Source organism: Panthera tigris, chromosome B1 (assembly GCF_018350195.1).
Source record: "Panthera tigris isolate Pti1 chromosome B1, P.tigris_Pti1_mat1.1, whole genome shotgun sequence".
Taxonomy (NCBI): Eukaryota; Metazoa; Chordata; class Mammalia; order Carnivora; family Felidae; genus Panthera; species Panthera tigris.
The window spans coordinates 30,166,288-30,190,286 of record NC_056663.1 but is presented as its reverse complement, the minus strand read 5'-3'; the positions used below and the strand labels follow the sequence as shown (position 1 = coordinate 30,190,286).

The 23,999-nt window shown below is 39.8% G+C and overlaps 1 protein-coding gene across 5 annotated transcripts in view; it reads right to left on the bottom strand.

The window, feature by feature from the left end:
* Window positions 1-23,999, bottom strand: part of NRG1 (neuregulin 1) — a 1,098,681-nt gene that overhangs the window by 162,756 nt on the left and 911,926 nt on the right. For all 5 annotated transcript variants that reach the window (XM_042983158.1, XM_042983166.1, XM_042983169.1 and 2 more), the window contains exon 2: window positions 7,894-8,071. In XM_042983158.1, coding sequence (XP_042839092.1) covers window positions 7,894-8,071 — 178 coding nt within the window. The remainder of the gene's footprint in view (window positions 1-7,893; window positions 8,072-23,999) is intronic.

Here is a 23,999-nt window from a genome sequence, read left to right as displayed (position 1 = left end):
ACTAACAATAACTGATAGATAAATCATGAAGAATGTCAGGTTGAGGAATAATATCCTGGTTTTCAACACAGAAGAAAGAGTGGATTCCCGGGCACCTGGGTTGCTCATTTGGTTAACCATCCCACTTCAGCTCAGGTCTTGATCTCATGGTTTGTGGGTTTGAGCCCCTCATCGGGCTCTGTGCTGACGGCCTAGATGGCTCAGTTGGTTTAGCATCCGATTCTTGATTTCAGGTCTGGTCATGATCCCAGTGTCATGGGATGGAGCCCTGTGTGGAGCTCTGCACTGAGCATGGAGCGTGCTTAAGATTCTCCGTCTCTGTCTCTGTCTCTCTCTCTCTCCCTCTGCCCCTCCTCCCCACTCGTGCCCTATTTCTTTCTCTCTAAAATAAAAAAAATTAAAACATAAAATAAGAAAATGGTAACTTTTCTTGTTCAGCCCCTAAACTCTAAATTATCACAATAACATCCCAAGAATATACAACACTCTGAGATACAATGATTCCAAGAACACCCCTTCTTTCCTATTTACGTAAGTTAAGGAGGAGTCCTTAATGATATGTGAGGAGTTCCTTCTCAGCCCTGTGCCATTAACATTTTTACTAACGAACTAAATCAAACTATAAGAAACATGGTAATCAAATTTACAATTAAATTGCCTTGAAGGGTTAGTTCTTAAAAATCTTCCTAATAGACCTACACAGTGTTTCCTGGAATATTATTCCAAGTAATGTAATAAATTTTATGCTTGAAAAAGAGAAAGAATAAGGAAAAAAGAAAAAGAAAAATTTTCTATGCTCAAATAAAAACTGCATTGAACAAAGTTAAATAGATTTCTTTACAACAGTACCTCTTAGTGGTTTTTATGCAAATATGTGCTATGAATTTCCAAGGCAAGGGTGATATGTGGCTAAGGTATCCTTTCCATAGAGAACCCGCTGGGAATTCTAGGACTGAACATCAATCGGCCCAGAGCAAGGTTCAGTTTAATCAAGACAAACATAACAAATACATTCCAGCTCAAAAATCAGTAGCAAAATACAGGCTTGGAGAGATGTGCCTTGACAATAATATATACAGAAAAAAGGATTTCAATTAGCCATGAATTTAACATTATTCCATTTTAAACAACTACTAAAAAAAGAAATAAGAAAAAAGAAACATACACTGTTGGGCCATATTAATATTAAAACAGCATAAATCAAACTGGATAAAAGTCTCAATACACTGCTCACAGGCGGGATCACATCTAGAATATTTAATTATGTTTTGAAGTGGCATTTGATGAAAAATATCAATAACGAGAGGACTTTAGAAGAGGTTGATCAGCGTTGAATAGAGCTTACAAATCTTATCACTAGAGAAGATTCTGTTAAAGAAACAGAGGTCCTACTGGCAGGCACCTATGAACATGATATGGATAGCTTTGTAAATACATTTCATGGTCACCTGGAAAAGAAAACTATCTGGGGAGGCTCTTGTGGAATTATGTCTTACAGGAAAAAGAAGGCATATTTTGAGTGTAAGGAAGAATTTTTGAACATTCAAAAATGGGGAGGGTGTCTTTCTCTTTGGAAAGATTCAAGTCTGGATAACCACCTGTCAAGAATATCTCTATGCAGAGAAAAGATTAAATTAGATCAGTGGTTTCAAGTATTTTGAAAAAAAAAAATCCTGTTTTAAAGTGAAAGCTTAAAACAGAGCCTTATATTCAAAGCTATCATGAAGAGACAAAGATGTTCAGGTCAAAGTGGCTGGCAGCCCATTTTCAATCTGAAGATTCTTCAGGGACACGATGGGAAAAACATTTATCCAGATGATCATTAAGATCCTTTTGAATTCCAGTGATACATTGAACTATGAGAGTCTTCAATCGTTAGGTCCTAGAGTAAGGAACAGGAAGCAGGAAGAGAGTAGAAATAGAAAATCCTTTCTTGAAAATTATATATTGCAATGATTTGGGGATTTGATAAGTATGGTTACAACAGTTTTGTTTTACTCTCTTTAATAGGCTACCGTATGCTCTCCATAGGAAGGAAGTTAACTTGGAAAAAGGGTGACTTCCCTTCCAATCATAAAATGAACCTTTTGCTCTTTAATCAACGAGTTATCCAGAAATCTGGGAGGGGGTGATGTTTTAGTGGATTTTCACTTTCTAAAAGTATTAAAAGAATTAACTCATGTAAAGTGTTTAAATGCACTCCCAATAAATGTTAACTCTTATTACAGTCACATTCTATATTCCTGCAATATTTAGACTTCTTATGAGCATACATTACTTTTGGATTAAGAAAAACAATACTATGTAAAAATAAAGTAATACAGACTGATTTAAAGACAGAAGTTCTAAATATTAATTTCTCTTTTTTTAATATCAAAATGCAAACTCTGTTCTTTCAATAAGTACTTACTGACAAAATGGGCCCAAGGTTCCAATAACTACTATCTCCTTTTTCTTAGTTGGCTTGATTCTTCCACCATAGTTTATAGGCCAAGGCAACTTTAACACATATGGGAATATCTCATCAGTTGATAGAATTCCATTCCTCTGATCTCTAAGGAATCCTATATGAACTCTGTGAGTGTGTGTGTATGTGAGTATGTGAGTGTGCTTGTGTGTGTGTGTGTGTGTGTGTGTGTGTGTGTGTGTGTTCAACACAGTTTCAGACACTGTTGACCTGTCAATAAAGAGAAGGATACAGAGCAGGGAGAAGCAGCTATCATATACAGTACTAGGGACTGCACCAAATGCCTCACATAAACCCTATGAAATGGGCACTGACTATTCCCATTTACACCTAAGGAATTTGAGATTTCCTTATAATATAAAATTAAAATGATCTGCAAGAACTGTTCAGCTGATAAAAGAAAGGGATGCATGTGAACGTTTTCTATTATACAGTCAAAGACCCGCAACAATTGTCAACAGAAGAAAGCATTCTTTTAAAACTTTTGCAGAAATCTGACCAAACCAATTAGATCCAATTTTAAACAAAAGTAAAATACGTGAGAGTGGAAAAGAAGAGCTGAGGAAACACTATGGGCATCCAAAGGAGCATGCCACACACACATGACAGGAAGTCGGCCTTTCACGAGGCTAACGTAGAACAGATATTTCAATGAGGCCAGTCTGACAGCCTCATATATGAATCTGTCACACTCCAAGCTCTTTAACCAGTCTTCTTGGCCAAAACTATCCACCCGGCAGAGGAAACAGAACAAAAGGATAAGCAGACACATAACACTAGGGCATTTTCCATTTTTAAAAAATTGGTTCCACCCGTTGCTTCGCCAAATAAAATAAACAGCCTCAAATGTAAATTCGAAATCGTAGGAAGAACATGTAAGAATGTATGTCATTAGTAGGAGCAGGACAGAAGGGCGATAAGACTTTACAAAATAATGGAGATTGCTTATTGCTGTGATGTCTTTTCCTAACGCTAAGGGATTAAAGGGAAATTCTGGCTGCAATGTACCATCTAGATTCTGTGAAAAAGAAAACCTAGACTAAGGATTGGAAAAGAGTCAACATTTTTCTTAAAATAAAGACAATCCCAATGAAATCCTAAATCTCACACTACAATTCACCTCTGCTTGGTTGATCAAAGCCGAAGATAAAGTTTGAGTAACCAAGTAACCAAGGCAAAACGTTAACAATTTGAATATGTAGGTGAAACTGAAAAATTAGAGTGTTTTTTTATGAAAGACCATCACCCAATGCCTAAGCATGTCTCCAGCCCTGTGTTGTGGCTTCACTATATGTAGAAAAATCACCAGTAACTGAAAAGACAGCAGGCATAGAGTCAGACCTAGTTCAAATCCAAGCTTGAGCATTCATTAACATTGGACATACAGCAAGAAACTAAACTTCCCTCATCTTAGGACATTCATTTTTTTTAAAAATGGGTATAACAATAATAGTATCCATTCTCAGGCGCTTAGGTGGCTCGGCCTGTTAAGCATCCAACTCTCGATTTCAGTTCAGGTCATGATCTGACAGTTTGTGGGATCCAGCCCCGCATGGGGCTCTGCGCTGACAACACGGAGCCTGTTTGGGATTCTCTCTCTCCGTCTCTCTCTGCCCCTCCCCCCAATAAATAAGTAAACATTTTTTTCAAAATCGTATCCATTCTCTTATATGTATAGGACAAGTTGAAATAATAGGGCACCTTGCAAATGTTAATTAAATTTAGATTGAGTTTGGTTCTTTAGCCTTAAAAAAAAGTTGACAACACTAATGGCCCACTTTACACAAAGTGTCTTATTTTTGGAAGATCAAATATGTTAAAATGTTTCGCCAAGAGTAGTTTACAGTCACATAACCTGAATAAAACGCCTTTTCTTCCATTTAATTCTTTCCAGCAAGGCTATTGTTTAAAAGAAGTAATTTCTGAATATTGGCCTTTCTGGTATAATGGGATTTTATTAACATGTAGACAGTACTCTTAGCTGTCTGGACCTATGAAGCCAACATGAAAATGCTTTTCTGAATACTGATGACTCTTTTATATGTCATCCAAGCCATGCAACAAATTACCTCTTTAAGCATATACATACTGTTTTCACCTTATCTACTCAACTTCATTTGCTTCTCCCCAGGCATCCTTAGACTAAATACTCGCAGTCTGAAGATGCTTTGTTCTATTCCCTCAATCTCTTCTCCCTCCCCTCCTCCTCTCCTTCTTTCTTGGAAGCCTCCCCTGTCCCTGCCTGGGTCCCCTTGCACTTCTTGCTATGACACCCAATGACTATCGCTACTGTAGAAGTTAAGATGGAATATTTTAACTGTTCAGCAACTCTCTCCCCTCTAGACCACCTGCCTCTTAAGAACAGGGAGCATGTCCTCCATGTCTGGGTACCTGGCGTCTAGCCCAGGGTCTGACACACAGCATCTTGTCCCATAAAGGACTGAATTCCCATCGACTCGCCCACTGGCCTCTCTACTGTCCTATAAACAGAACTTGCGGGACGCCTGGGTGGCTGAGTTGGTTAAATATCTGACTTTGGCTCAGGTCATGATCTCATGGTTCATGAGTTTGAGCCCTGCATCAGAGTCCACTTTGGATCCTCTGTCTCCCTTGCTGTCTGCCTCTCCCCCACTCTCTGCCCCTCCCCTGCACACACTCTCTGTCTCTCTCAAAAATAAATAAACATTAAAAAAAATTAAAAACAAAACAAACAAAAACCCAGAACTTGCTACTGACTACCGTTCTGCTCCTTCTCTGTAACTTCCCATCTCACCCTACCCACCCAGCCAGAGGGGATTCTCTCCCTTCAGCAGACAAATCCACCTCTTCGTGGCTACTCCTATAGCTCTTGGGGTCTCTCCCTCTTCCCAAGCTCAGTATCAGGAACCTACAATTTAGCACCAGGCTTTACTGTATGTATGATGGGCTAGATCATTCATCAGGGGTATTTTCCCTAATTAAATCTTGACTTAGAGTAGAATTTACCTTAATATAAATAATAATTTTCTAAAAGGTCACTATTTGCAAACGGATGGGCTGCTTGAAAATCCGAAAGTTCCCCAGCCCTAAGAGTGCTTTAGCATACAACCTCGGAAACCACCATGCTTTCAGATAAGGCTGAACTCCAGAATCCCTATATGATCTGTGACCCCCCTGAGTGCAGAGATAACGCCCCATGCTGCTCCCATTTCCTCCCATTCCCAGCATAAAGCCTTCTGTGGGCACCTAAATATTACTGATATCATTTGACAGCCATGTGGAAAGAAATGAGACATTCTCCTGCATGTGAAGATAACTTAGTTTCTTACAAATGTGTCTAATTGATGAAAAACAAAGCAGACTTCAAAATCCAGTATCTAAAAGTTTTTTTTTTTCTTGTTACACTTGTCAAAGCATCATAGTTATTTTTTTTCAGTTCACTTGCTCTTCCTCCTCCCCTCCCCACATGCACACAGGTTATTACACCTGTATGCTTTCCATTTTTAAAAGAAGGAGTAAGGCATTAAAGGGACCCAAGGAACAGATCTGTGTCCCGGCGTAGTTTCTTACTCGTTGTATGACTCAAGGCCAGGCAGAACATTTTTGTTTTCCATCTAAATTTCTTAATATGCAAAATTAGTCACCATGTACAGTTCAACTTCCCCTACTACCTATGGGAATGTTGCAATAAGTAATATTATGTAAAAAAAAAAAAAAAAACCCAAAAAACAAAAAAACCACACCATGTCACTTTACAGAGTTAGTTTTTATATCTTTGGAGAAGCATCTGTTGCAAATGCAATCCCTACTCTTTTGTCCAAGTCAAGAGATCCTGCTGACACACTAAACAAGGAGACTAAGCAGTGTAGTTAATAAAGCCATGGAAACTAGGGGGAAAATTCACTGATTATGGTTACTAGAGCAATTAAACACTTTGGGAAGATTAAATTAAATTTCCATTATAATCACTTTGTTTACTCTTGCTTCATGACTGTGTGACAATTCTTTGGTAGGTGTTCTAGAAAATCAAAGTACAGGAGGAGACTCTTTTGTTGTTGCTGCCAGTATCACATCTGGGATGTCACTGGAATCTGCGGAAGCATGAGCAAAGAAAATGTGATCTTTGGGGCGCCTGGGTGGCTCAGTCAGTTAAGCGTCCAACTTTGGCTCAGGTCACGATCTCACGATTCGTGGGTTCAAGCCCCGCATCGGGCTCTGTGCTGACAGCTCAGAGCCTGGAGCCTGCTTCAGGTTCTGTCTCTCCCTCTCTCTCTGCCCCTTCCCCACTTGCAATCTGTCTCTCTCTCTCTCTCTCTCTCTCAAAAATAAACATTAAAAAATTTTTTTTTAAAGATTAAAAAAAGAAAATGTGATCTCTGAGTTTGGAAGTGCTATCACATAGGTCACACTGATTAAAGGACTATTTGCAAGCAAAACTCTCACATACTTATCTCTTCCTTAATTTCAAAATGTAGTTTGATGTTAGAAGAGAATCTCTTAACTAAGGAGGTAAATAAAAATGAGGAGAATAGGAATAATAAAGGAGCATCGTTTTAGACTAGGTATAAACCCCCCTCCAAGAGGTTATAGGAATCACAAGAAGCCTTTCCAAATGTGGACCTCCACAAGGAAGGTGGGATGATTTAAGATTCTTGCTAAGATGCTCTGATGTTTTAATCTGCTACAGTGGGTGATGTAGTTTCACAGAATTGTCAGTTAAAAAACTTATTGGGGGGGAGGTGCCTGGGTGGCTCATCAGTTGAGCATCCAACGCTCGGTTTCGGCTCAGGTCATAATCTCATGGTCCGTGGGTTCAGGCCCCGAGTCGGGCTCTGTGCCGGCAGCATGGAGCCTGCTTGGGATTCCCTCTCTCTCTGCCCTTCTCCCACACATGCTCACTCTCTCTCTCTCAAAAATAATAAATAAACTTAAAAAAAACCTTATTAGGTAGAGCTGTATGTATTAACCTCTTAACTTGAAAATAGTTGAAATTCGAGTGACCGCATTCTCTTTCCATAAATCTAGGTATTTATTCAGCTTTATCACGAAGTTGGGATGTTGATTGTAGAAGGCACTGTACTCTCAACAGCATTCGTCTTATTTTGAAGAAGTCGAATTTTAAGATCTAACATATTCCAATTACAGCAGCTACCACTACCACTAAAGCTACTTCCTTCCTTCTCCTTCCTATCCCCCTCCACGCCCTACAGTTCTCTCCCCACCCATTTTCTTTCCTCATCCAGAAGCCGCAAGAATCAAAATTTCAAATTCCTTTCTATATAGTAACGCAATTTCTGGCCACCATAGAATGAAAAACCTTTTTTATTTACTATAGATCATGCTTTTTGATAGTAAATTTATTTATTGGGGCTGAGAATAATTTTTATTCCATTTTATAGCATTCCATTGCTAGACACTGCCTCTGCTATTATATGCATGATACTTACCCTGGCTTTTTTTGTATCTTGATGTTCTGTGGCTTGTTCTTTCGGTTTAATTCGTTCCCATTCTTGAACCACTTGAACTTGAGAGAGGAGTATTCGGAACTGGTCTCACAGCGAAGCACTAGTTTAGAGCCTGCAACAGACTCCTGGCTTCTCATCTCTTTCAACCGGGGAGGCAAAGCTAAAAAACAAAAGAGAAGGAAAAAAATTTTGATCATCTTCTAAAGAGAAACATATTAATTTTAGGTGAGCTGGATCAAGACACCATTCCCAAATGTTTTACTATCTGAGAGAGAAAGACAGAAAGGGGGGAAAAAATGAGTCAACCAAAATGGATCTCAGCTTGGAGAAAAATAAAATGCCCAAATATAAAATATACTTGGGGCAGGGGAGAGCGAGGGGAACCTAGACTGTAAAATATTCTAAATGGTCAATTCCTCAATCTTTACATTTTTCTGATGCCATTAAAAATCCTGAACAGTGGTCATTTCAAAAAGACAAAAAACTATGCTAGAGGAGAATACGCAGCTAGGCCATTATGACTAATATTATTATTTTAAATTCCAGTATAGTTAACATACAGTGTTATATTAGTTTCATGTGTACTATATACAGGCCATTATTTTGAAAGTACGTTCACATCTCAGATCACAAATATTCTTCATCACGGCTCTGTAAATACGTACAGCAGGCATCAAACCCATTTTTTAAATGGGGAAGTTTAACTTCAGAGACGGGTAAGTGACTGACTTGTCCACGGTTACAATGTTTCTGGAGAGTCAGAGTTAGACGATGCTATCATCAGAGGTGACCACAGAACAAAGAGAACTCGTAACTCTTAACGACGTTCCCTTCTTCAAGAAAGAAATTCTTTAGCGACATCACTTTTTTTATTGGGCCTCAGGCTGGTGTCCTCCACGCAATGAATGACCATTCCAGATGACAACCATACTCAGATCAAATTGTCAGTTTGATTGGCTTTAGCTCTTCTAAATCTTCTCAACAGAGACTGGAAGTACTTAAGCTGTGCATTACCTGGTAGAATACCTTAAGCACCTATATACCTGTCTTATTTTAAGCAAGACAGCTTAAAAGAGTATCTATTCTCTACAGAAATATTTATGGATAAAATGTTATACTCTCTGAGATTTGCTTCAAAATAAAATGGTGGCAGGGAATGGATCGGCATAAAAATGAAACAAATTTCCCAAGAAGTTGGTCCATCATTGTAGAAGTCAAGCAACAATTCAATATAGTAGGCCTGTTTTTTTCATAATAAAAGTGGGTTTTTTTTTTTTTAAATAAAAGCATAATGAGTGGACCTTCCTCTGCACACGCTTCACTTAATAATCAACATCACAGAATTTGAGCTCTCAACACTGTTTCCGCTGAGTCTCAGAGAAGCCAATTACGAAGCCCACTTCTGCTCTGGTTCAGGTATTAACTTAAAACCTCGGCAAATAAGACTGGTCTCCCTGATTCAGGGCATAATGATTCACTGGGTGTGGTGACCAGGACACCAAGGACAGCCATCAGAGCCATATTAGACACAACCAGGAAACCAAGTTCCCTTCCTACTCAGGGTTTGATTGTTTTTCTACATTTCTGCCCTTAACCAAGTAAATCAAATGTCAGGAATAAGCATAGGAAGGTTCCTACAAATTATAGCAAAAACCATTTGAATGCTGTGATTTCTTAGCAGTGCTCCTAAAAATCACGTCCCCTTTTTATTTATTTGGAGCCTAGGAGATGTCGTGGAGAAGTTGGCACTTAATGTGGAGACATAGCGGCAAGGTAGAAAACTCATGTCAGCTGTTCTTAGCCTTTGATACCTGATTATTTTGTCTGGTTCTTATTTTCTGACAGCTTGAGAATAAGATTTACTCTAAACAGGTTTTACAGGAGTCTTCCTTTTTAAGCTGGGGTTCATGCATCTCTGTTTTGGAGGTATTTAAAGACAGACTAAATTCTCATCTCTCTGGAATAGTGTCTGTATGTTCTTATTAACTCTTTAAGGCATCTTCAATTTTTGTTAAGCCCAGCGAAGGGTGTTAAAAAAAACAAATCTGCTGTAGCTCAATGGCACCAAAGAAACTGGTTTACATGTATTAAGAAAAATAAATCGTCTCACTATTTTATGTATAAACTAAAATAACTAGCTTGACATTTTTTTGGTTTTCACTGAGTTTTACATTTAACTTGGCATGCCACCCAGACTCTCAAGGTTTAGTCCCTGGCCTTTAAGCAAAATGTTTTCACTGAAATATTCCAGATATCCTTAACTCCCAATAAGCACCAGGTCCCATCACCCCACAGCTCTCAACAATTGCTTATCAATACAGCTGGAAGAGAAATGTACTAGACTTTATGCTCTTGAGTTTGACTAAACAATTTTTCATAAAATCATGTGCATCTTTTTCCTTTTCTCTCATTCCCTTTCTCTCTCCCCACCTCTTCTTCCCCTCCTGTTCGTCTATCAATCAATCTCTTGGTTTCAAATGTGAGAGAACAAATCAGACAAATTCAAAATGGAGGGATATTCTGCAAAACAGCTGGTCTAGGCTTCAGAAGTGTCAGTGTCACGAATGACAAAAGAAGACCGACCATGAGAACCGATGCAAATTCAAAAACATGACAAGTAAATGCAATGTGCAGCTGTCACTGAATCCCGTGTCGTGGAAAACACTCTGAAAGATAGTAATGGGACTACCTGGGAAATACAAATCCGATATCGTATCAACATGAAATTTCTGTGATCACGCATTGTGGTTACACAGAAGGTCCTTGTTCTTAGGTGGTATCTGCTGAAGAACTGGGGGTGAAATGTCACGATGCCTACAACTAAATCTCAACCGATTCAGCAAGTAAGGAAATACACACTTGCATGTGCACATAAACACACTCACAAAGAAAGAAAAAAAAAAGGAATCTTGGTTTCTCTTTGTTTTCCTGCCTCATTCACCTGGTCTTTCTGTAGTTCAATGAAAGGCTCAGGATTTCATTACGTTTCAATGCCTTGGCTAAGTTTGCCTTCATGAAGGAGATTCTTGGGAAGATTTGAGTTTTAATGTACAAGTCTATCTCCTAAAATGATATCCTCCATTCAAATTCTGTGAGTGAGACAGCCCTGAAATCCTCAGATGGCTCAACCTCATATCCATGACTTTGGGGCTCCAATCTTGCTAGGTCCTTCGGTGCAAGGAAAACAATCACTCATCTGGAATGTCAACATTTATCCTTTCTTTTGGGGTTTCATGTGCAAAGATGTACACATCTGTTGTCTTTAAGAGATAATCTGTGATGTGGGGCGCCTGTGTGGCTCAGTCGGTTGAGCGTCCGACTTCGACTCATGTCATGATCTCGCAGTCCGTGAGTTCGAGCTCCGCGTCAGGCGGAGCTGACAGCTCAGAGCCTGGAACCTGTTTCAGATTGTGTGTCTCCCTCTCTCTCTGACCCTCCCCCATTCATGCTCTGTCTCTCTCTGTCTCAAAAATAAATAAACGTTAAAAAAAATTTTTTTTTAAAAAGAGATGATCTGTGATGTAGTGCTGCAGAGACCTTCAGATTAGAAGGTCTTTCTTAGCTGAAATATCCACTCCTTTAGCTGACCCTGTGTATAAACATTTCTTAATGATTCAGGTTTCTGGTATACCTCTATCGACTAGCCTGAGTTCCTCCCTCTTGCACACAGTTTCAAGTACGTCAGAAGTGCAGAAGTTCCCAGCTATTCTAATTTTGCAACCTTCAAAGTTTACTTGCAGTAATGGCGCCTTCTGTATCCTTCAGGGTAACAACCTAGGACATGAGGACATTCGCCTTTCAGGGAAGAGCTCTTTCAAGGAGTTAACTCAAAATCCCCCAGAGCGTAAATGGAGAAACACACCTGTACAGCAACAACACACCTACACAACCGCATCCTTGGTCCATGGGTGTTCTCTTGTCAGGGGTACCTTCCCCGTAAGTGCCATACAAACTTCCTCACTCATTCTTGGCGGAGCCCAAATTCAAGGGCCCTGAAGGCTTGACAACAACATAAACTCTTCTCTGTCTTCTTACATAACCACACTAATGGAACAGCCCTGGATATTTCACAGACTCCTAACAAAAATGCAAGCGAATACTGAGCACATATGGTTTGTGCAGTTTTTCCCATCTATCCCTAATGAAATAGTTTTCAAGACATTTTCTTTTATTAGATTATAAAATAATAACTATATTTTAATGGAATACATTTTACTCTGTATGTTTCCCAGTCAATGGTTTACTCACATGAAATAATCTTGTTTATTTCATTAACAAAAATCTACTCCACCAAGTACTTTCTAGTACTCAGATGTAACTTTATAAGGCCAGGGGTCACTTCTAAACTGGGAGAGCAATTTTTTAACGATGTACTTGGATTTCAAAACTTGCAAAAAACATGTTAGTTGCCTCTCAGTCCCTGGCTAAGAGTAAATGGTCCGTTAACTAAAAATTGCTTGAAGGCAAAACAATGCTAAGTTAATGCTTTGGATGTAGTAAGTGTTCTGAGAATCTCTGACATGATTTAATTGTATTTGGTCTGCCACAGTTCAAAATTTCACTCTCAGTGTGTTTCTGGACAGGCAGGAGTTCCACACCCTGAAACAATCTAATGATAGAGCAAGTTCTAGACAGCCTTTGCCAACATCTATTTCAAACTTGCTTGACATTAATATGAATGCATCTACACCCTTAGAAATGTATCAACAGAGACAGACAGTAAAGTGCAAAAGAGAACAGCCTTTAAAAACAGAAACTCAAAAACCCTCAGAGCAATGCCACACACTTTACAGGCATTTCTTTTTACTGGCTTTCAGGGTTTTACAGGCTTTTAAAAGATCACAAACACACTCTTCTGACTCTAACTCAACGCAAGCCGTCTGTTTTTGCACTTGTGTTTCTTATTTGATATGTCATGCAACGTAGAAAAGAATTGTGGTGGTAATCCCCAAATCTTCATCTTACATCGTGACCACACAAAAATTTAGGGCAATATATTCATTTATTCCAACAATTTAATGTGTGAATGAATATCTATGCTAAAGGTGAAATAGATGAAAAGAACCGTTCATCTAAATGATCCTCTTGTTTCGATCTACTGTGCACATATTTTTAAAATACATTCAGTGCCGTTATATCGAATATTGCCCTGTATTGTTAGAACGGGAAACAAATTTTAGCACGTGTATGGAACCAAGATACGCTGAGGGCATGTGACACTAGATAAGCTGCTGTTTCTGTTTTTTGATGGAGCTGCCAATGCAGAGTTAACTCCTATCACTCCTCTCCACGTTTAACCGCGCAGTTCATCTGAACAGCTTCAACACACTGAACAAATTAAACAGGAAACCTGCAAAATATTATCAAATAACAGTGAGCTTTCAGCTGCGATCCCAGAGAAATCTTCCCTACACACCACCTTTTAAAAGCCTGACATCACACACGTGCAGATCGCACGGTGAAAATTGGTTGTGAGTTAATGAAAGCCACACGAATATCATCAATCAGTCCTCGAAGTAGAAGGATGTCCCTTTTTTGTAGTCAGGTTAGAGGTGAATAACTTACTGCAAAAGCCTCCAAAATTCCTTTCCCGATCATATTTCTCCCTCGTTGAACTACCTTACGGAGAAGATTACGGTCAGGCACAGAGTGGATAAAGTTTATGCTTTGCCATCTGGTCTTCTGAGCTGGGCTCACAGATTTAAGCTTAGAAGGGAAAGTGTGTCTTATCAGGTTAAAATTTGTAAATATAGCTGTGTAAAAGGCAGCAAGTTCTGGTGGCAATAACTCCTAGGATTACAACCACTGCTGCTGATGCACTGAGTGATCTTAGGGGAAGAACCACCCAAGAAGGTCACCATTTGCCGCCGCCTATGGGGACTCCGTGCTCGCACTGGCCCATGCTCCAGCTGAATCAGCCTTCAGAAAGACTGTTCCTGACTCTGGTTAACTAGAGTCCCCTGGGAGCTAAAATGGGCCTGCTATCCGTCCCTGTGTATTCAGCAAAGATATCTGGAGGATGAGACAGAACACGTGGGTGCTTTCATGTGAGAAGAAGTCACCATAAAATTCAGGGTTTTATTACAAATCATTCACAAGCTGACTCCATATCATTGGCACAAACCGAACCTACCCAGTAAACACCTGGGGATTTTGCTTCAAACTACAGTTAAGATAACTGGACTCCAGAAATACCATTGTAGCAGGGTCCGTGTCCAACTCCTTAAATGCGCAAGGGTGTGCACGTGCACTACCGAATAATACCATTGAGCACACTGAATAATCCTCATCACAAATGCGTGGGGCGTGTCATTACACAGCATGAAACAATACAATTGGGGGCCATATTTCAACATCTTGCTTCTAATATTCACAATGGTGGTATCTCTACCCCCAAACTTGGCTTCACACTAGTGTTCACTGTGATCTCCCAAGCATATCAGTTTCGTTGGTGGGGACTTTTCCACATGGATGTGCTCAAAGTATCACCTCTCACAGTTAACTGTCACAAGTGATGGATAATGGTATGATTCTTTTAAATGCCCCATTTGAGGGCACAAGCCCCAATCAGCCCCGTCAAAATGTTTGCTTATGCTAAGATCACAGAAAATGATTACATTGTCCATCTGAATACCACACCCATCAGGCTGCACTGAAAAAAAGCACATGTACAGAAAGAGGGCCATTTAAGGAATTTATCCCTACCAAATGAAAGGACAGGTAAGAGTAGTTATTAGTAGGGGGCCACAGTCCCTAGTCAAAGGATTAGGCTATTGAGGTGTGCGCGCACGTGCACGCGCGTGTGTGTGTCCATTTTGCTTGGCACTGCAATCAAACATCCAAATGTCTAAATTTATTAGACGGAAGATACACAAGATCTTAGGGGCCTAACACCAAGCAGGACCTCAAGTGCTTGCTAAGGGGTGAGGAGGATGAAGGATCTAGAAGATGCTGAGAAAGTAGAGACCCAGGTCCAAAAGTTATTCCAGAGGCCTCACCTACCTTCTCAAAAGACTTTTTATTGTCCGGAATGGAAGGGCCCCGCGACATTAGTTTTTGTGTGAATGCATTCCACTGGGTTAGGACTCTTCTGTTCTCTGCCACGTGATGCCAAGGAAAAGGAAATGTTACATCTAACTGGAAAACTATCAAATAAGTAGTAGTCTCTGCTTTGAAATGTTCATGTTCTCCTACATTTCTCTTATCTGGTCATCACTGTTTGAGCGTTCTCTGCTTGAACTCCGCCTCGGCGAGGATCCTGGTCATTGTAACCATGTCCCTTCCTGTGACACTCAGTGTCCTATACAGGAGTCTCCCCAGAGGCCAGGTGTTTATCCACTTCAGCAAGAAAGGCACACGCATTTAAATATTATCTCCTCCACCTTCCAATCAAAGTTGATTGTCTTCACTGATTGACCCCAATCTACAAGGTCTAAGCTTTCTCCCTTAACTATTAAGTGTGCTTTTTCATTGATGGCCAACACATATCCCCACATTTATCATTTCTCTGCAACAGTTCTAGTATGTATTTCATATAAGGAGGGTAACTGTTTCATTTTGCAAGTGTGGATATAGGGAGTTATACTGGAACTTGACATTGCCCGATGTCACAAGGCTAACAAGATGTACACCAGGATTTAAACCTGGGACTTTTCTGTCCAACAGGGTGCTTCGACACAGCTTGAGGTGGAGGCGGGAAAGGGGAAGAGGAGAGTAGACTAAAAATGGGATTGATTATTCCATTCCATCATAGCCACTATGGTAATTTTCTGTTTCTCATAATAAGCTATATAAACCAGATCACCTCTCCACGTGTGTCTGTGAGAGATTTACAACATTGCAAAATCCTACAGGGGAAAATAAGTGCAGATTTATTAGGTAAGAGAATTTTTCAGCCTGAAATTGATATTATGCTTGTTGAAATTAGCAATCTTCCTCCTTTATACAGTTCTGTGAGTTCTTTGCCCAGTATTTCATAACTTGAGGGCCAAAAATAAAATTATAAAACTACCATAAGAGTGTTCCAAAAGCCTATGAGATGAATTTAGAATCTGGCCCTCTTTGGGGCGCCTGGGTGGTTCAGTCTGTTGAGTATCCAACTCTTGATTTCAGCTCAGGTCACGATCTTGCAGCTTGTGAGTTCGAGGCCTATATCAGTCTCTGTGCTGACAGTGCGGAGCCTACTTGGGATTCTCTCTCTCGCTCTCTCTCTCTGCCTCTCCCCCCACTCTCTCTCTCTCTCTGTCTCAAAATAAATAAATAAACATTAAAATAAAGAAGAAGGCCCTCTTAGTACTTTCAACAATAAACTCCTTTAGAGTAATGACCGCTAACACTTGTTGAGTACCTACTATGTGCCAGGCTCTGCTCTAAGAACTTTATGTCCACTCTTTTAAGTTTTATTACAACTCCAGGAGATAGATACGTTTTACTATCATTATTCCCAATTTACGGGCGAGGAAACAGAAACAGAGAGGTAGAGTAACTTCCCATAGTCACACAGCTGGTATATTGCAGCACCCATATCTGGACCCCAGAAGTCTGACTCCAGTGTTTCTGCCCTTAATTACTAGGCGATAAACAATTATTTGCTATGTTGTTGATGTTCATAGTTCAAGTGTCAAATTTAATTTATGGATATATTAATAGTGACCATAGTTTCCTGATTAAATCTGGGAGGGCAGCACGTGACAAATCATTTCTACACACACTCCAAGTACAAAAAGCGTCTGCGACAGAAAGTAGATACGGAAATTACTGAGTTTTCTAAGCAACTATGACGGTTTCTGGGGAAATACAACCAGACAGAACACTTGAAATTGGCATACCAGAACAATTTTTTTTGAACTGTGTGACTGTCATCTGTCAAATGCCACGAAAGTAAACCGTGCTCCGTGTCACTCCCAGGTTACCTGAAACTCAATAGCCCTTGTGTGAGAACACAGCAATAAGAGGGTCGTAACAGATTAGTGCTGTTCTTTCAAGGTGTCAAGGCAACGCATCGTGACAACGGATGCTGGAGTAAATCACAGCACAGTTGCGGGCAGCTTACGGTAAGCGTTCACCAGGCCTGCCTAATTAAAGCTGTTCCCAGTGCTGCCCGCAATTAGAGGAGAACCTCACTCAATGGACACAAGAGAAGAGGTCCCACAAGCTTCATCTAAGGCCATCAATACACAGGGTTAAAATGGATCCATTACAGTTTGACCTAACTGATGGGCAGCAAATTTCATTTGACATCAGTTTGTAAATTTGATCTTTTCTGTTGTCAAAAAGCAAGGCTTTTTCCTTCATTTGTTATACGTATCTGCCCTACTCTGCTCCAACATGTCACTTCAAAACAGAGAAATGGAGAAATATCTAGTTACTGAAAATCTGATATTGTATTTATTTATTTTCTTACTGGAATGAGGTTTCTCTCTTCCGATGCTAAAGTAAAGTTAGCACATTAGCATGACCTTGATGTGTTAACATTTATCTTCATAACCCTTATTTCTTTGTTCAAATTAAATTACAATCATTTAATTGTTACCACTAAACTTCTCTTTTTCATTTGAAAGAAGGAATTTATGTAGATAGACGTTCTAAACTAGAGAAAATTCCCAGGCAAAATGAGTTAGCACTTGATTATAATTAATTTCAAACAGTGACAACTATGTGAAAACTTTCCAGTATGGCATAAAATACGGGCATAAAACCTAAAGCATCGCTTATGAGCAAAGTCCTTTACTGATCTACCAGTGTTAGTTCCCCATGACCTATTTTTCACATAGCCATTTCAAATTTATTCCTTCTGTGAAGAAGAAAAAAATTTAGCAGCCCTAATCATAAAATAAATGCATCCTTCCAGGATGTTGAAAATCTATTTCTTTGCTATGTAGGCAGGTCAACTTTCCCGGCAACCACAGGTTTCTAATTTTTCCTTTTTATTCACAGACAACTTATTAAACTGAATGACCCTGAAAGGTACATGCCAGGATTGAATGGAACCTTCCTGACTCGCTGAGGCCCACCAGATCAAAGTTAATTTTCTCTCTGCTCTGTTTACTACAGTTTTTATATAACCAGTCTTGCATCCATTCTTACGCAGGGCCCACGTTTGACTTTCCGAGGATCTTTAAAGCTTGAGTAGCTCTTTGCATTTTTAAGCAGGTCCACAGACAAGCTAACAATTGAATCCTTATCATTTTACTTCTACCCCACAGGAAAGACCAGGGAAGACAATTTTCTTATCTTCAGGTTCCCAGGGTCATGAATTTGTTGAAGAGGTGGAAAGTGACCACAGTCAAATTAAACAGACTGTTCGGAGTGACAAAATCCGTACTGTGTTACATCATCACCGATCATCTAAAGCAATCTCATTTTGTCACCTATCTTGCAGAGCTCCAAGGCTGGGATGCTTTCCTGTACAGTCCTCACAAATCAAACTGTAAGATTAGAGCCCAAGTAGTCTGGTTTCTGACAACATACACACGTGCGCACACACACATGAAGACATGATTCACAGCTTCCCTTATTTTATATAAAAAACAAATTCATTAAACCATCTTTTGAAAATAAAAGTGAGCTGCTTCCCACCCATTCTGAGATACCCTTGGTTCCTAAATTGCAGTCACGTTTTCTCAGCACAAAGATTCACAAACACTACACAAAAGGAACTTAAATGAAGTTTTACCTAACATGTCAACACATAGCTTTCATTTCCTCCATAACGACTGACAAACCACTAGAAATGCCTTTCGTTTGTTGTTATTTACAAAGAAGTCTAATTAGATTCTTTGCTAATAGTTTCTAGTCTACGAATTTAAATCCCCAACTCCATGCAAAACATCCTGCACTTCTCCCTCTAGCTTTTGAGAATCTCTATTAAGGATAAGAATGGGGAGTCAGCAAACCCGGGGTCCAGCGCTTATTTGGTCTATGGGATTAGGGAACCACATAATTACTCTGAACTTCAATAATCTTGTGCATAGAAAGTTGGGCGTGCGTGGGGAGAGAGTAGCATCTGCCTTATCTATTTCACACGGTTGGGAAAATCTAATTAAAAATGGTTGTGAAAAAAAATGGTAGTGAAAACGCTTTGTATCTTAAAAAAAAAGTCACCATTATTAGTGCTGATTTGACTGCCATTATCCACAAATCACCTGAAAAGTTAGAAAATATTAGATCCTATACATGCAGATGGCACAAAATTACATAATTAACCTCTGACAAACTGCATATAGCTTTGGTCATTCCTTAAGACCAAAAAAAAAAAAAAAAGGCAGCTGGTAGCTACCAAGAGGGGTCACTAAAATGTTCAAAGGTAAGGGCTGCCAGTGCAAAGGAATAGATTCAACATTATAGAATCCTAAAGACCTCCTACAGGAAGGCCAAGGGAGGAAAGCAATGGGTCCTTAAAGTCATCAAAATTTTAAAGTCACAGAATACTACAGTGAGTGGAAAACCCTTGAAGCATGAAGCAAGTAGCCTTAGAATTAAAAAAGGAATGAAGTTTTGCACAGTAAGAAGTATGATTTGGAAAATGCTTATTCTGGGCTGTTGTACAGGAAAGTGACTCAGGAAGCAGCATACAGGATGAAAAGGTGGGCTTTGGAGGCAGGCAGCCCAGCTTCCTGCTCCAACCTGACTCATTTCCTTGGCCCTATGTGAGCCTCAGCCCCTCATGTGCAAGGTGGGTTTTACCTCACACAGGATGGAGGGAGAGAGTTCATGGATGGAACTAAAACAGAGAGAGCTCAGGGCACCTGGGTGGCTCAGTAGGCTGAGCATCAGACTTTTGATTTCGACTCAGGTCATGAGATCGAGCCCCAGCTGGGGCTCCATATTGGATATGGATATGGTTCCCTAATCCCATCTCTCTCTCTCCCTCGCCCACCAGAGCATGTTCTGTCTCTCTCAAAATAAATAAGCATTAAAATAAATTTGGGGTGTCCAGGTGGCTCAGTCGGTTAAGTGTCCAACTTGAGCTCAGGTCATGATCTCATGGTTCATGAGTTCAAGCCCCACGTCGGGCTCTGTGCTGACAGCTTGGAGCCTGGAGCCCGCTTCAGATTCTGTGTCTCCCTGTCTCTCTGCCCCTCCCTTACTTGTGCTCTGTCTCTCTCTCTCAAAAACAAGTAAACATTTAAAAAATTTAAAAATAAAATAAAAATAAAGAGAGCTCATGGCAAGGTTATTAAAGCTGCCTTCAGGGAATGCAACTTTCACCATCAGTGGCCTACGCTGGGCAGAGTCTGACAGCATTTTTTGAAATACTAGCGCTTGGCCTACTGTCCACAAAGCACTTTCATACATGATCTCACCTCAGCGTAAAAAGGTGTACTGTGTATAAGACCCGTAGCTAGATACTGGTAGTATACTATACCAATATTAATTTTTAGTTTTGACCAATATCCCAAGAGAATGGGAAACGGGATGAGGGGTATATGGGAACCCTGTCCTATCTTTGCAATTCCTCTATCAATCTAAATTATGTCCACCCCCCCCCCAAGTACACTCAGGATGGTTTCCCCAATTTATGTATTTTTGAATAGTAAGTTAAGTGTCCCTCTTCTACTGTGCTCCCATAAAACCATTATGATTCCTTTTAAAACACTGCACTTTTATCTTTATAGGTGTTTGTTTCACCAAGGAGACAGAAGACTCCTTTAAGTCAGGGGCTTTTTTCTTGTAATTCATATTTTACCCTAGTGACCAGAATCCCACTTGGTAGTATTTGCTGAATAGATAAACTAATTAAAAAATAAAGTCAATCTTGAGTCAAGTACTCCATACCAAATGAGTTTGTCTTTAATGCACAAGCTTCTCTGATGCTCAAGGTTTGTTTAAAAATATGCTGGCTTTATCAGGGTCATCATCACCTTTCTTATTCCTATTATATTAACCAATTTTATGGTCTCTTTTTAGCCAAACACATTAGAATATACTGAAGACCTTCCAGAATATAAATAGTATCCAGATCCTGGCTCATTCTTACAGGTAACTGGCTTTATTCTCCTAGAGAATAAATATTCTCTTGATTTCTATTCTTGCAACAAATATGAATGTGTCTATTTAATGGATACCACTGTTTTAAGTACTCAAGACACAGACCTAACCAAGAAAAACAACATCACTATCCCCCTGGAGCTTACAGCCTGTGGTGGGGGCAGGAAGAGAGGAACCTATTAACCAATTAGACAGCAGCATGATTTGTGAAATAAATTCTCTAACTTTGCGATCTTTGTGGCCTTTTCTATTTAAATTGTGACTTTGAGAATTGATCGCCAAACCCATATACAACCAACTGATGTTAATAAGCCAACCCTTGCTCAATGGATGAAATGGCAGTTTGAAAGTTACATTCATGGTAACAGATTATTTTTCTTATCAGAGCAACTAATTTATTAGGTAGGCTTTCTCTGCATAAATTATATTCTCAATACTTCATTATACTATGTTATACTTCTACCACATTAGTACTAAATATAAGTGATGAACTATACTTGTTAAAGACCTGAGTCAGGGGCGCCCGGGTAGCTCAGTCAGTTAAGCATCCGACCCTTGATTTCAGCTTGGGCTTTGTGCTGTCAGCACGGAGGCTGCTTGGGATTCTATCTCTCCCTCTCTCCCTGCCTCTCCCTCACTCACGTTTTCTCTTTCTCAAAATAAATAAATAAACTTGAAAAATAAAAAATAAATAAAAACCTGAGTCAGACCGGAATTCAAATCCTATTCTGCCACATGCTGGTTGTGCAACCTTTAGTAAATTATCAAAATTCTCTAGGCCTCAGTCTCCTAAAATGTAAAGTGAGATTAAAAAGAACCCGGTTCATGGCGCTTCAAGGTGAACAAAACAAGAGGAGACAATTAATGTACTTAGTCCCTGGGTGTCGCACAACTGTGCAACAATACAGGTGCTATTCTCATTATATCATGACTTGTTGAGTTTTAGCAGTTTATTAAGCTTTCTAAATTAATATAAAGTTTTTAAAATTATTGCCCACCTAGAGCCGACACCAACGAAAGCATGTTCATTCTTGTTATGGGCAAAATAATAACTTACAAACAGGTCTAAATCCTAATCCCTCAAACCTGTGACTATGTTGCCTTTCCATAGCCAAAGAGACTTTGCAGGTGGGATTAAGGTAAGGACCTTGAAATGGGGAGATTATGGCACAGTATTCAGTGTACCCCATATAATCATGTTTACTCTTAAAAGCAGATAATCTTTCCCTGGTGTAGCCAAAGAACGGCCAAAGATGTGATGTTGCTGGCTTTAAAGTCCGAGGAAGGGGGCCCCAATCCAAGAAAGCAGGCAGCCTCTGGAGGTTGGAAAAGCCAAGGAAACGGATTCCCTCTGAGAGCCTCTAGAAGGGAATGCAACCTTCCCAACACTGTGACTTAGGCCAGTGCGACCCACCTTGGAATCCTACCATATGCAACTCTTAAGATACTAAATGTGTGTTGTTTTAAGCCACTCAGTTCATGGTAATTAGTTACAGCAGCAGTAGAAAACAACTATCGTGGGGCGCCTGGGTGGCGCAGTCGGTTAAGCGTCCGACTTCAGCCAGGTCACGATCTTGCGGTCCGTGAGTTCGAGCCCCGCGTCAGGCTCTGGGCTGATGGCTCGGAGCCTGGAGCCTGTTTCCGATTCTGTGTCTCCCTCTCTCTCTGCCCCTCCCCCGTTCATGCTCTGTCTCTCTCTGTCCCAAAAATAAATAAAAAACGTTGAAAAAAAAAATTAAAAAAAAAAAAAAAAAAAGAAAACAACTATCGTTCCCAAAGAGAAATCAATTGTGTTGATTTTCCAATATTAAGAACTGTGTAGCTTTATCTCATAGCATGGAACATAGGACCTAGTTTATAAAAATAGATACACCATTCGGGTGCCTGAGAGGCTCAGTCGGTTAAATGGCCAACTTCGGCTCAGGTCATGATCTCACAGCTCCTGAGTTCGAGCCCCGCATCGGGCTCTGCACTGACAGCTCAGAGCCTGGAGCCTGCTTTGGATTCTATGTCTCCCTCTCTCTCTGCCCCTCCCCTGCTCACACTCTGTCTCTCTCCTTCTCTCTCAAAAATAAGTAAACATTAAAAAAATTTTTTTTAAATAGATACACCAAGGTGAGTAGAGACAGTAGCTATGCATTATTTCACCCTTAATATCCTCGTATTCAGGGTCTAAGAGAAGGCCCCACACCAAAGGAATCACAGACCCCAAGGCACGGAGATTGGCTCAACCCCAGAGACTGACCCCAACCAGTTGTGGCCCCATCAACCATTCTCTCTCTCTGGCCCCTGTTCCCTGTTCATAAAATGAAGACATTGGATCATCTTTCAGTGCTGTTAAACTCCAAAGTGAGTCAGGGAACTCTTTTCTCCTCCTTTTTGTACACCGTGTTTTAAGAATTTAAGAGCAGAGTCACTGACCAAATTTTTATATGTAAGCATGTTTTACGAAGACTAGCATCCCAATGGCAAAAGTATACCAAAAGAAGCCAGGACTTTTACAGAACTTTCCAAGGCTTTCAAAAACCCAAACCTAAACACTAGTAGAAATATGCTTAAGTTTGACTGCTAAGGTAATAAAATAAGATAAATTATTTTTCTAATGACTTTACTATTTAGGTAGCGATAATTTTCTTCTCAATTTTTAGAAAATATAATCACTTAGGAATATTATTTAATAAATAAAAATTTAAACAAACTCCTCAAAATAAGATGTTAGGGATTAACATTACCTTCACTTCTGGGTTGATGTCTGATGAAATCCATCACTTGGGAATCCTACGTCTTAGTTCTATGACCTAATTTCTGTTCCTAAAGGAAGCTATTTCTTGCATGGCTTTGGTATACATCAAATATCTTACACAACACAAGGGAAAACTGTGGGATGGGACCAAAAGCAATGCAGCAAGTCTGCTGAATAATGATCTATAAAAGGGGAAAGATCACCCTGAAATAAGTTATAAACTACAGAAATATGACACTTATGAACCTAGCCTAGATCAAGCTTGTAGACAGGTCATGAAGGCCATTCCTAAATAACTGTATTGTCAGCATTTTCTGAAAACCAAATTCATCAGCAATGCAGAGGACCTCTTTGA